Genomic DNA, 13,634 nt, shown 5'->3' with positions numbered 1-13,634 from the left:
GTCAGAAGCACAGATGTCCCCTTTGCTGTTGTACTGAGGGGGTCACCCAGCCCAAAAGAGTCAGGTCACTAGGACTTGGTTTTTTATTTGAAACCAGTCTTTACAGACCCTCTAGCCTAAAGGGTCACTGTGTTGGCCTTTTCTTCTCCTCAATGGCATTCTGTGATTAGGGAAAGACAAAATTATGTTTCTTTAATTGCTGCATACTACATCATCTCAGCTGTGCCTTGATTCATCATGTATCTTCATATCATCAATTCCATCCATCAGAAGTCTGCAAAGCCTGCTGTATGAATGAGGAAGCTGGTCTTGTTTGCATTTTTCTGTTCATCAGACTTCTTTGGTTCTGTTCTCCACAGCTAGGCTCTGCAGCTTGGGCTGCTGTTGTACAACTCCAGTCTGGGGATAGCCTAGTTATTGTTGTACCCATTCATTTTCCAATGCCTTCCAAGAGTCAAAGTCACTTGTTGTCACTGACCTTCTTGGATTCACTTGGACTACTATTAGACAATAATTTTCTTAAGGCTGTGATCCTGCTCCATCTCACTCCTAAATCCTTCAGAGTGCTTCAGACCTTTCTGACCAAGTCTCTCATTTCAAATGTTAGGGTTGCTGGGGAATTTCAACTAGTCCTGACACTTGTGGCTTTCATCTCTCCACTCTCTCAAGTTGCTGTTATTAGACTCTCTCAAGACTTCTGTGTTGGCTTCTACAGTTTCCTGGTCACTCAGTTCAAGGTTTCTCAACAGGGCTTCACCCAGCTTAGGGGTAATGCCCATGGGGTTTGAGTACCCTTCTCTCTGCCATTCAACCTTACTAGGAGGTGTATTTTTTCTTAAAGTACCCACCTATATGCTTCAAGCGCCTTGTGTTGCATTCCTTACTTATGATAGCTACCTGGATTTCTGATGCTTTCTAAACGAATCAGAGTTCTTGCACCTGGGTTTCCTAATCTTTTCTGCTTTGTTTTTATGAAGTTTTTGCAAAAATCCATTATTCTTAATCCTCACTACCTTCTTTCCTTTCCCTCCCTCTTCCTAATGATTGACTGACTGATTTATAGATTTTAGGCATACATGCCAAGCACTGGGGCAACTAAGGCCATTCAGAGCTGAAATGGAAATTGACAGTAAAAGTCTGAAAGGTGTAACAGGAGGAAAACCTCGCAGTTGCACTATGAATCAACTGTTAGGAGAGGGTGGACAGTAAGATGGAAGAAAATATGAACGGAGGTACAGTAAGATGGAAGAGAATATGAACGGAGGTACAGTAAGAGGAATGAAAGGAGTTGCAGCTAAGGGCTGGAGGGACACTGCAAAGACCCTGCAAAGACCCTTAAGTAATGCCTACATTGCACTGCATGAGGTGCACTGACAGCACTACCCCACTATGGGGACTCTTCCTAATGAGGGTTGCCGCAAAGGAATGAGATGTTTTAAGTGGAGAGTGTATCGCCATCAGGTTTGTATAAAAACTACTTTCACAAACAAAGATTTTGGACAAACTCGTTTTTATAATTTTTAGTTCCCTCCACCTTCCTCTCCCTCTTCCAGTGGAGGATAGCACAAGAAAGTAAACAACAAGGCATCAAGGGCTAAGTTGGCCAGGCATGTTTAGTTGAATCTTTCTCTGCAGCATTTTAAAATTGGTGCAATTGGATGTGTTCCTCACAGTTAAGACTGTTTATGATTAATCGGTTCATATAAAAACTTGTATGCAAGCAAATTTTTAAATTTTGTATATGCACATGGGTTGAAGAATTAGATGCAATTGACCCCTTTCATAGGAATGAAAGCATTTGTGTATATCTTCTTTTTTGTACATTTGTATGTATCCTCTTTTTTGTGGAGTGTGGAAAAAACTATAGTCCCTTCTAGAATATTTCTTAAGAATACCAGTTCCCCTTATACTTATTGTTGTTTTTTAAAGGAAAGCACGGTTTCTTTCAAAGACATGAGATTCAATAATTAATTCCTATATTATGAAGAGATAAACAATCTGGTCAGATGATTTTCTGAAATCAGGACAGCCTGATCTGTCACCTGCAATTCATGGGTTAAAAGTATATACAGCCAGCAAGATTAAAATAACTAAAATACTAGTAGAGGTATACCTATGCAACATGCAAATACTTATCAAATTATGACTTTTGATAGCATGAAGAAAATTAAATGAATAAACTCCCTACAATTGTCATTGAATGCTTTGGTGGTAAACACTTCTCGCAACTGGACTACACTGGAATGTTGTAATTTCTTCCATAAATCCACCAACTGCGTCACTTTCACATTGTTCAGTCGATAGCTATGGATACGGAAGAGACAGTAATGAAGTCCTGTTTTGACATTGGTGGCCTGCAACAGACACAAAAAAAAATGTTTATCAGTAATTATCTAAATAAAAATAAATTCTTAAAAATAATTTGTATTTTCCTTAAGGTACTTAATGCATACCAAAGCCATTTATGTACGGGTATCCTTCAGCACAAGCTGGAATCAGTTGTTTAAACTTGGTACCAAGTACATTAATTGGTGGGAAGAGGGTGACTGGAGGAATTCCCATTCGCCTGCCATCATGGAACACATTTTCCTTCATCATAAAGGACTAAGAGGGGTTGAGGAGGTGTTATGATAAAAGGCTCTTACGATTCAGATTGGCAAAGGGATGACTGAGTGATAGGTCCCTATGCCCAAGTTTTGCTGGTGGGTTCATTTCGTCATTATTTGATTAAGGTTACGAACGACATGGATCAGGTTATTCCTGATGTTAGCTTTTCAAGAAAGATAAGTACCGAAATCCCAGACTAATTGGGATGGCATTCATCATGATCTTATGGAGCTCAGTGGAGCAATTTTTATAGAATTCTAATATTACTGAGTGTTTAAATGATCACCTAATGACTATTATCAAAAAAAGAGAACTCCTTCCAAGATCCATAAGTTCTGTCTTAAAAGATAAGCCATGGTTTAATGCGGCATGTAGCTTGCCAATCATGAAAAACAAGAAGCATATCATTTATGGAGAAACAATCAATCTGACTTTATATGCTGTAATTTCACTGAACTTAGAAGTCAAGCTATAAGAGTGCTAAGAGAGCTTATAATGAGGGTGCAGGAGGTCTTGCTCTCCAGTGGTGAGGACCATAAATGATAGCCTACCCTCAAGCCATCACTCTTTGGAGTTGATTCAAATATGCCTCCCCTTGTAAGAGCTAATGGAACTGCTGTATATAGCCTAAACAGAAGGAAGAATTTTTGTCTACAGTCACTGTGAGCAAACAGTCTGGTGAGTCCGTGATGTTGCCTCATTAATGCTTTCTGGAGCATAAGTTGTGCTCTATGCCCTTCAAGTCTAGAGAAATCAAAGCTTTGCTTCTGGGCCTTGACAGTTATTGCGGCATAAACCCAAATGAGATCTTTCCCTTCTATTTTAAAAAGATTGATTTCACTGCTCCTAAAATTATGACTATTTTCAGAAAATTAGTTGGACTTACAAAGTTTCTATCTGTTTGAAGGAAGGGAAACACTGCTGCATTACCTAAGTAAGGGTTTATGCCCATTCTCATGCCCTTCTGAATATGTCAATTTAAAAAACCTCTGTATTATCAAAGGTTTTTGAGAAGCTGCTCTCTAAGTTTCTTTATGGGTTTGTTGGAGGTAATAATCTGCTACCAGCATTTCAGACTGAGTTTCGTAAAGGCGTTGGTACCCGTGATGCACTTGTGTCAATACTGTATCTGTCTCTCAAAATTCTCTTGATGAGGGTACAGAGGCCTGCATGGTCAGTCTAGATTTTAGTGGAGCCTTTGTCCAAATGAACTATGGAGCACATTTATACGAGCTAAGATTATTGGGAACTCGTGAATCTTTAATACAGTATTTCAAATTAATTTTAATACGCAGAACCCAAAGGGTCGGCGGCTGATAGCCAGTATAGTACCTTTAGTAATGTCATTTCAGGAGTTCCACAACGTAGTGATCTGGGACATTTGCTGCTTATTGCTAGTGACAAGTAGCAAGGTCTGAAGAACAAACTAGTTGCATTCACCAGTGATGCTACTCTTCTACCTGTTGTTCCTTCTCTGTGCCTTACGTCTGTGGTCACAGAATCCTTGAATAGAGATCTGGCATGTATTCTTGAGTGGAATAGGCTTTGGGGGTTACAGCTTAACTATTCTAATAATCACAGTAAGCAATCCCTCAATTATCCGGATTGCCATTATCTGGAACCCGACATTATCCAACACATCCGGACCAGGGACCACGGCCCCAAAGATATATGATATATAAAAATGTTTTAAAATTTGAAAAAAAATTACCTCTGATGATTGGCAATGCTGCATGGCCACAAGAAAATATTGGTATCACTATCTACACTCAGACTGACTGAGAAAGAGTTTTGGGGGAGGGGGAGACCTTAAGAAGTTTCCATGGGTGGTGTCAGTAAGGCTGTGTAGAGGAAGGGTCACAGAAGTTGCTGTTGTGGAAGGTGGGTGGAACTGGGGAGCAGTTTCTATGGCTGGGCAAGGGTGGGGATGCAGTGTTGGATGGGTGAAGAGGGCTTGGTAGACTTGATTTGATAGAGCTTGTTTGGTTTTGTATTTTTATATTTATGATACAGTAATTCACATATTATTAATGGATATGTAGAGTAATGAGATACATTAGAGAGAGAGAGAGAGAGAGAGAGAGAGAGAGAGAGAGAGAGAGAGAGAGAGAGAGAGAGAGAGAGAGAGAGAGAGAGAGAGAGAGAGAGAGAGAATGAATAACCGAGGTATGTTTACATCGAAGTCTAAGTGCAGTAACACACACACTCCTTCACTACTTTATTTATATTTTATGCTACAGTATGCTCATGTGCACTGTTTTTAATGCATTTTCTTATTTGTCAACTACTTTTGAGTAGCATTCTTAGAATGAATTTGCTTTGAACAGTCATCATCAAGAAATGCCATATGTACTAAAGATGTAGACACAGGGTGTTGTAATATAATACACAAAAACTCTCTGTATTACAAACTGAGCAAATTTCATTTTTGGTAGATTGTATTAGACTAAGCTTTCAAACAAGATTACCAAACTTATAGCTTCTATAACAATTCATAACCATCTCTTACAATTTTATCAAAGAACTGACATAAACAACATCATGTATAACATAAACATCCGAATCAGAAAACAGCTGTTTTGTGATTTTGAGAGATTTTACTCTAACCTGAAGTACTCTGTTAATTTATCTTTGTACACGCATTTTACATTTATGTACAAAAATAAAGAGAAAATTCCATAAATACATTTGTTTCTTTTAGCAACTAAACAATATTCTATTAATTCTTTCCCTTGTAGGCTCAATCAGCTGATTCTGGGAACATAAAACATTACAAATGGCAGACAGATGCCTGGTTTTTTTTATTCATATTACGATGATAACATAAGATAATACAATAATATAGTATAAATGGATCCTGTAAGTAAAATAACTGTTTAATTACCATTACCTTTATCTTAGATACAGCCGTAACAGCCTGTTTGACTTATGCAAATGGACACTGTGAGTGTAACACCTAGGCTACCCTAGGCCAGTAGTTCACACATGCACATTTTCTATCTTGTGTATGGTAACAAAATATGGTAACAACTGATAACAAAGCTGCTGTATAAAAATACATTAATGGTCATAAAACCATGGTAAGCTGTGGGTAAACGCAGGTTGGCTACCTGCCTACTGAACTGTGTCATTTTCAAGAGAGAAAAAGGAGGAGTTGCATATTTTTTCAAAGTGTATTTATGCAGTATATTTAGTCACAAATACGGGGAAACAAGGTAGATACTAATTAACTTTTTCATAAAGTTTTCAGTTGAAAGTGTGATGGTTGTTGTTTATAAGCATACTGAATGTTTACATTTATGTGATATTGACAAGGTAAGTGAGGAAGGGTACAGAGTTGCCCTTGAAAGACCCTAGATTTTTTTATGCGCCATTATCCAATGGGCCCTTGGCTCTATTAATCTGGATAATTGAAGGATTACTGTATGATAGTTAGTCAATCCAAAACCCTCTTGCCTTTGCATCCTGATTTATATTTAAATGGTAGTTTTAAATGTCAGTGACTTAAATTTTCAGTGTATATAACTTTTGATAAGATATGGCTTTCAAGAAGCATATAAATAATATTACATCCTCTGTTTATCAAAAACTTGATATCACATGCAGGCATGTTTTAGAATGTTTGGGGATGAAGCTATTATATTGAAGTGCTGTAACTCCTTCCTTCTGCCTCGTTTAGAGTACTGTTCTCCAGTGTGGCCTTCTAGTGCTGACTCTCATCTCAAACTCTAGGACAGAGTTACGTCATCAGTCAAGTTTATTTTGCCAATTCTCAATGCTGACAAGCATAGATGTAAACTGAGTTCATTATGTTTGTTGCATAAAATGTACTACAATGACAAACATCCTCTACACCCTTCTTTACCAGACCTAGCTGTTTTTTCTTGCAACACTAGACAGGCTGCTACTGCTGCAAACAGTGTGTTGTTTTCTGGTATCAGATTTATTACTACTGTACTCACTTTGCTAGGGGTTTTATCTTCGCTACAACTACAATGTGGAAGTTTGCCTAGTGCAGTTGTGGAATCTGGTGATCTAAAAATATTTCAAGGGTGTCAATTCTATTTTCTATTCCCTCAAATTTACTTATTAACCACCTTATCCTATAACTTGCCTGTCTCTGCAAGCTGATTTCTCTTTGAAAGCCTCTTGGGTTTATAGTCTGTTAACTCTGTCCCTAAGCATATCCAGCTGAAGATTTAAAGAAATGAACGAAAAGAAAAATCTGAAATCTTGATCACACAGGAAAAGTTTTGAAAACCAAGTGTGGTCCTTACAAATGGGTGGTGAAAGCCAGAAATCATCTAAAGCCTAACTAAAAAATTGATGGATGCATATCATAGCTCTACCCTTACCCCTGTTATAAGGGAGGGAATAGAAGAGTTGTAATATATAAGCAGAAGCTCTAAGAGTGGGTGCTTGACTGTGTAGCATACTTGCATCTATAATCCAGCATATAATTGGCCTGCGTTGCAATCTTGCAGAGGGAGTAAAGGAGGAAGAAGGAGAAGCCAGTCACTCTACCATTCCAGCCCCAGTCCATGCTCTCCAGGTACCTTAGCAAGATGATTTTCCATCCTAACGGAGGTTGGATGACTACAAAAACTGTTGAGCAGCACCATCAGTCCCAAGTAGGTATCCAAGGACTTGTGAGAAATTTCCCCTGGGTTAAGTGAAATAAAAGCAGTCTGATGCTTCCCGACACACAGTGAATTCCTGTCAAAACTGTCTACTTTGCCAGAAGAGTCATGAGCTCAACTTATTACATTACAAAGACAGAAGGAAACTGTCTTCCTAGCAGCTCCTTCTTATGCTTGCAATACTGACATACAGATGCTAATACTCGCCTCAGATGCCAGGATCTTCTCAGGCAGCACCTCACAGCTCGCACTAGGCATAAAAGCATCTCATCCAGATTACAACCTACAAAGCACAGCAGGAAGGGAATAAAAAAACTCTCTTGTTCCTCCTCTGGAATTGACAAGTTCTGAGTTTTTGCCAAAAACTCAGGAAAGAACAAAAAAGATACCCCACCCTCCAAGTGGTGGAAAAGAGAGAACAAGAAAGATACCCCACCCTCCAAGTGGTGGAGGAGATAAGAGTCTACTGTATGTAACCTTCAATACACTTCATCAAGGCTAAGGCTAGCAGGAAGACAGTCTTGAGTGTTATATCTTGGTCTGATGCCTCCACAAGGGCTCGTACAGCATCCGAGCTGAGATAAGGACACGAGACATGTCCCACTCCAAAGGCTGTGGCTTCCAAGGAGGACAAAACTTCTTGAACCAAGCTCTTCAGTCTGAAGACCTGGCTTATGGCAAAGTGATAGCCTTTCACCTTGGACACTAAGAGGAGCTTGCCTCAACACAGGCAGAATTAGTGTGTAATCTGCTTAACAGAAGCTCAAACTGGAGACTCTCTTCTCAACATTCATCACAAAAGACAGCACACTTTCCAGAGCAAACACTGGACAAGGAACTTTCAAAGTACCCTGATATCTCCTGTGTAGTACTGGAAGGAAAGCATCTCTCTCACTAGAGCTGCTGGATAAGGAGACCCCAGCAACCTCATGAACTTTGCATTCTCATCTACAGATGAGAGACCAGTGATGGGGAAGTTAGCAAATGAGTTTAACCATAAGTCAAGCCACATCTCACCTGAAGAAAACCCAGCACATGCACCTAATTTGCTACTAGACAAGAGCATAAGTTGATCACTAAGCTTCTTGCACATACGTCACACAGTGGCGTACATGGAAGGAGCATGGAGACACTGGAGGTGGTGGTGGGGGAAACTGGAAAGATTTGGTGATGTCAAAAGGGGAGGGGAGGGGAGGGGGGGTTATTTCCCACCAACAACACCTACAAATGCTTTTTAGGCACGCAACTTGCACACTCCTCACAGGTAAGAACAAGATTGCTGGACCTACCTCTATAAAAGAAACAGTACTGGTGGGGATCTACATGAACAGAGGGCATGAAGTGGCTCATGTCCTTCACACCCGTGCCGTTCATGCTTTTTAGACACATTCATTTCTCCAGAAGATTCATCAAACACCCAAAAGGAAAGAAAACTAAGTTTCAACAATCAATTCCAGCATGTGCTGAAGGATACTCCTACAAAAAAGGCCTCAGCCATGGTTTGTATTCCCACTAGAACAGAGGCATAAAACAGTGCTGCTAAATAAAATGCTCAACATATATCTCCAAGTTCATTATTGAACCAATGAAATTCCTTGGGTGACTAATGTGACACTTCCAGAAGATTCCAGTTTCCTATCCACAATTTGAGGTTTAAATAACCTGCTAGGGAAAGGTTTTCCCACTTGAAAACAAAGTAAAATTTAAATTAATATTGAATTCAGTCCAAAGCTATCATCTGCAACAAACAAAATAATGTACAGATTTAACCATACCCATATCTTCAAGTCCAAAGTAACACGAATTTACTATCCATGCAACACTAAAAATAAGCCAATTCTTTATTGCTAGTTTTGGAAAATTAGACAGGTACTCAAAATATTTACAGTTTTTAAGTCTTAAACTTTTACCTATGATACAAAACACTCTTACACACACTTAACTCACAAGCCCTTGCTGTTTACAGACTACTTAGCTGCATTACTGCAAGTCAGGTGATTTACAGTCACACTCACTGAGTAACATCACTGGAAGAACCAAAATACTGCTAGCCTAACTGCTTCACTTTTCCTTCTCAAAACTAACAATGCCTATCTCTATATATATAGTATAACAAAAAGTCAAAATGACAAAAACTCTTCACTGACCTTAAGAATGACCATTGCAATGGGGTGGGAATACATTTGAGTTCCCTCAATCCTTTCTTAATTATAAAGTAGTTTAATGAGACCACTGAGTCACATCTCATGACTGGCATAGGACCAACCTGAAGGACTTAATCACTAAAGACAACTGAAAATTGGAGCAAGGTAAAGCAGAAACTGGATAGATAGGTAGCAAGAGACCAAACTGAACAAATGAAAAGGCAGCAATATTTTTTTGCTTGCTAATACGACTGATGATACTGTGTTACCTATTTCACAGAGCCAACATTAAATCATTAATTTAATAACACTAAATTTTAACTAATATCAACATCATACCAGAAGCTTACCTTATATACCGAGGTAGCATACCCAAATATTGAAGACTTATTCAAGCCATGCTGAGGCTCTAAAGGAACTAATTCATGGTACATGTCAACCTCCTGTGGAATATCTGAAAAACAAATTATAGTGCCAGCAATTTAAAAATTCCCACTTTTTATATAATTCCTGTAAGTGAGAGAAAAATATTTCTGATTTTATTTACATAATGACTTAAGCCTAAAAACACTGACTCATCGTTTCATTTAAGTTAACCTTTGAACGAAATATTTTTTCCATTTACATTTATCAACTCTTTCGTATTCCTCATACACCAAGTCAACAATTCATATCAACAGTTCCATAAAGGTGAGTTAGTACAATATTCCCTTAATGCATTCTAGACACTTTTCCTCCTCTGCAGTCCTTGCAGATCTTGCTTGTACTTTGCTTCATATATTCTATGAATCCCCTCTTTATCTCAGTCTAATGTCATGTTACATTTATGTTAATTCTCCAGTTTTACCTTGCCATGAAGATATCTCTTGAATTCCACGGTATATAGTTACCTAACAGTTTTTCTTCAGGCACTTTAAGCAAATATCTTACTACTCTCTGGGGTTAAGGAGCTTTGACCCTTTTTCATCTTAGGCAAAATATTTTCATCTCTTCAGATTTAACGTCCTCTAATGGTCACTCTATCACATCATCTTCTCAGCTTAACCCTTAAACGCCGAAGCCCTATTTACAAAAACGTCTCCCGATGCCAACCGTTAGGGAGTTAGCGCCAAGCTGAAAAAAGTTTTTTCAAAAAATCACAGCACGCTTAGTTTTTAAGATTAAGAGTTCATTTTGGCTCCTTTTTCTCATTGCCTGAAGTTTAGTATGCAACCATCAGAAATGAAAAAAAATATCATTATCATATATAAATATTGGAATATATGACAGCGCAAAAAAAAAACTCGTATATAATTGTATACAAATTGTGCTGTAAGCAAAACGGTTAAAGCTAATGAGTTAATTTTTTTTACTTGTATTGTACACTAAATTGCGATGATTTTGGTATATAACAGATTGTAAAACGATTAAAGCAACACAGAGAAAATATTATCACAAAATGATGCATGAATTTGTAACGCGAGGACATAAAAAAGTTTTTTTAAAAATTCACCATAAATCGAAATATTGTGCTAGACACTGTCCAATTGTTTCAAAATGAAGGAAATTGATTGAATATTACTAGACTATAAGTTTTTTAGCTTACAATTGCATTTTTTTACCATTTCGATCGAGTTAAAGTTGACTGAAGGTTGATTTTTTTCTATTTATCGTTATTTATATGAAAATATTTCAAAAATGGTAAAAGCTAAAAGCATGATTTATTTTTTGTTGTATTCTACATTAAATTGCGCACATTTTGATGTATAACACTTTATGTAACGAATAATATAAAACGGTGAAAAAATTACGGCAAGGTGACTCAAGAAATGCTAGGATTTTTAGCGGAGTTCGCATGCATGATGGAAGGAAAAAGTTTTTTTAAAAATTCACCATAAATCGAAATATTGTGCCAGAGACTTTCCGTTTCTTGCAAAATGAAGGTAAAGGATTGATTGTTACTAGAATGTAAGAAATTTGGCTTACGATTGCGTTTTTGAGCATTTCGATCGAAAGTTAAAGTTGACCGAAGGTTGATTTTTTTCTATTTATCGTTATTTATATGAAAATATTTCAAAAATGGTAAAAGCTAAAAGCATGATTTATTTTTTGTTGTATTCTACATGAAATTGAGCACATTTTGATGTATAACACTTTATGTAACGAATAATATAAAACGCGAAAAAATTACGACAATGTGACTCAAGAAATGCTAGGATTTTTTATGGAGCGAAGGAAAAGTTTTTTCAAAAATTCACCATAAATCGAAATATTGTGCTGAGACTTTCCGTTTGTTGCAGAATAAAGGTAAATGATTGATTGTTACTAGAATGTAAGAATTTTGGCTTCACGATTGCATTTTTCGAGCATTTCGGTTGAGTCAAAATTGACCGAATGTTAAAATTTTGTCAGTTATCGTGATTTAAATGAAAATATTTCAAAACTGTTAAAAGCTAAAAAGAATGATTTATTTTTTGTTGTATTCTACATGAAATTGCACATTTTTTGATGTATAACACTTTATGTAACGAATAATATAAAACGCGAAAAAAATTACAAGGTGACTCAAGAAATGCCAGGATTTTCAGCGAAGGAAAAAGTTTTTTCAAAAATTTACAGATGCCCTCAGGACACCCCGATGCTTCCTAGGGGTCGAAAAGGCACGGGATGTGGTCCTTGGTCCCCTTCGGTCACACGTGGCCGCACAACACGGCGTTGAGAAGCTGGGTCATCTTGGGTGCTTGGTCCCTCTCCAGCATCCCAGTCTAAAACTCGTCTCACATGATCACTACCGACAGGCAGTATGTGCCTTTCACAGTCCTGACGACGTTGGGACATCTCTGCAAATGTCCTGTTGCCTCACAAATACACAAACACTCGCCAAAGTTCTGCAAAACACGGATGCGTCAAAAAATCGCTCTCGGACGATGCGGCGCTGATGCTTTCTGGTACGGGAAGGAGGAAATTCGCGCATGCGTGTCTGGGTGACGCTTATAAACAAGACAACAGCTTGATCCGTGAACTCCCAGCATCCCTCAAGGCGCGTGATTTAAAACCTTTCGCAAACTAGGCCTATAATTATTTTTCCGCGAATATTTAAAAAAACCATTTTTAGTCGACGTATGGTACGTCCACTTGACACCCAACAGACAATTTTAGTCGACGTATGGTACGTCCAGTAGGCGTTTAAGGGTTAATACCTAGTTGGAATCACTGTTCATAATGAGCCTGTTCCAGGTGTTTCTAATACTGATTGAATGACTCACTTCATAATTTGTCTTGGCAGATGCTTGACATGCAGATGCCCTTCCAGACTCCAACCCTCCTAATTCACACAGGCTTGGGAATATAAAAAGTACAATCACTGCTAAGAATAACAATGCAAACTATAAACTATACACTCAGGGGTAAAGTCTTTCCTGTAGGCAAATTTCTCTTATACCACTCACTACTTTCTCTTTCCTTTCAGAAGACACCTCAACTATCTACGTTAGTCAAAGAGCCTTCCACAGGTTAACCTATGGCTTCTGCTTCAAGTCTCTTCAATATGAAAACTTTTATGATAAAATGAATTATTTGGATACTTACCTACTGTTAAAGTTAGCTTATACCTTCGCGCCATTAGGAGCGATCAGCATTTAAAGAAAAAATAACTCAAGGTTAACCTGCTAGGACTGTCTCTGTAATCACCTGTTTCCTACCAGGTGGCACTGGAATGTTTATGTTCTTGTCAGAATTCTTCATGACCACCCACTAAGATGTGAGGAGGCAGGGTGAGTTTCCACTTTAACAGTAGGTACGGTAAACCTCCCGTATTCGTGTTCTCATGATTCGTGAGTTTCTCTATGGAACATATATACACACATTATTCACGGAAATTCACCTACTTGCGGTATTTTTCACTGAGAAATATTCACTAATTACTGTATTTTCATATTATTTTCATGACTAAAAGCACTTTTTGTGATAAAACTATTAAAATACTCAGGTATAAGCATTTTTAGAGTTTTTTTTGTGTTTGAACTATCCAAATGGAAAGTCCTAAGTGTTTTTACAGGAATTTTAAGTATTTGCGGATTTTAGCTATTCAAAGAGCATCCCCAATGAATACTGAGGGTCTGCTGTAAGTAAGTATCCAAATACTAATTAATTTTATCATAAAAATTTTCATCATTTCGAATGAATCTTACATATTGTTAAAAGTAGGCTGACTACCACATTAAATGAGGATGGTGGGTTAGCGCAGCCAGAAGGTTAGTGCAGC

General features: G+C 37.8%; 1 protein-coding gene across 3 annotated transcripts in view; it reads right to left on the bottom strand.

Moving 5' to 3' along the window:
* Positions 1-13,634, bottom strand: part of PAN3 (Poly(A) specific ribonuclease subunit PAN3) — a 165,722-nt gene that overhangs the window by 67,063 nt on the left and 85,025 nt on the right. For all 3 annotated transcript variants that reach the window (XM_067108789.1, XM_067108791.1, XM_067108790.1), the window contains 2 exons: positions 9,742-9,845; positions 2,189-2,354 (listed from right to left, as the gene is read on the bottom strand). In XM_067108789.1, the coding sequence (XP_066964890.1) occupies positions 2,189-2,354; positions 9,742-9,845 (270 nt within the window). The remainder of the gene's footprint in view (positions 1-2,188; positions 2,355-9,741; positions 9,846-13,634) is intronic.

This window comes from Macrobrachium rosenbergii, chromosome 9 (assembly GCF_040412425.1).
Source record: "Macrobrachium rosenbergii isolate ZJJX-2024 chromosome 9, ASM4041242v1, whole genome shotgun sequence".
NCBI classification, from domain to species: Eukaryota; Metazoa; Arthropoda; class Malacostraca; order Decapoda; family Palaemonidae; genus Macrobrachium; species Macrobrachium rosenbergii.
This window is presented reverse-complemented; position numbering and strand designations above follow the sequence as displayed.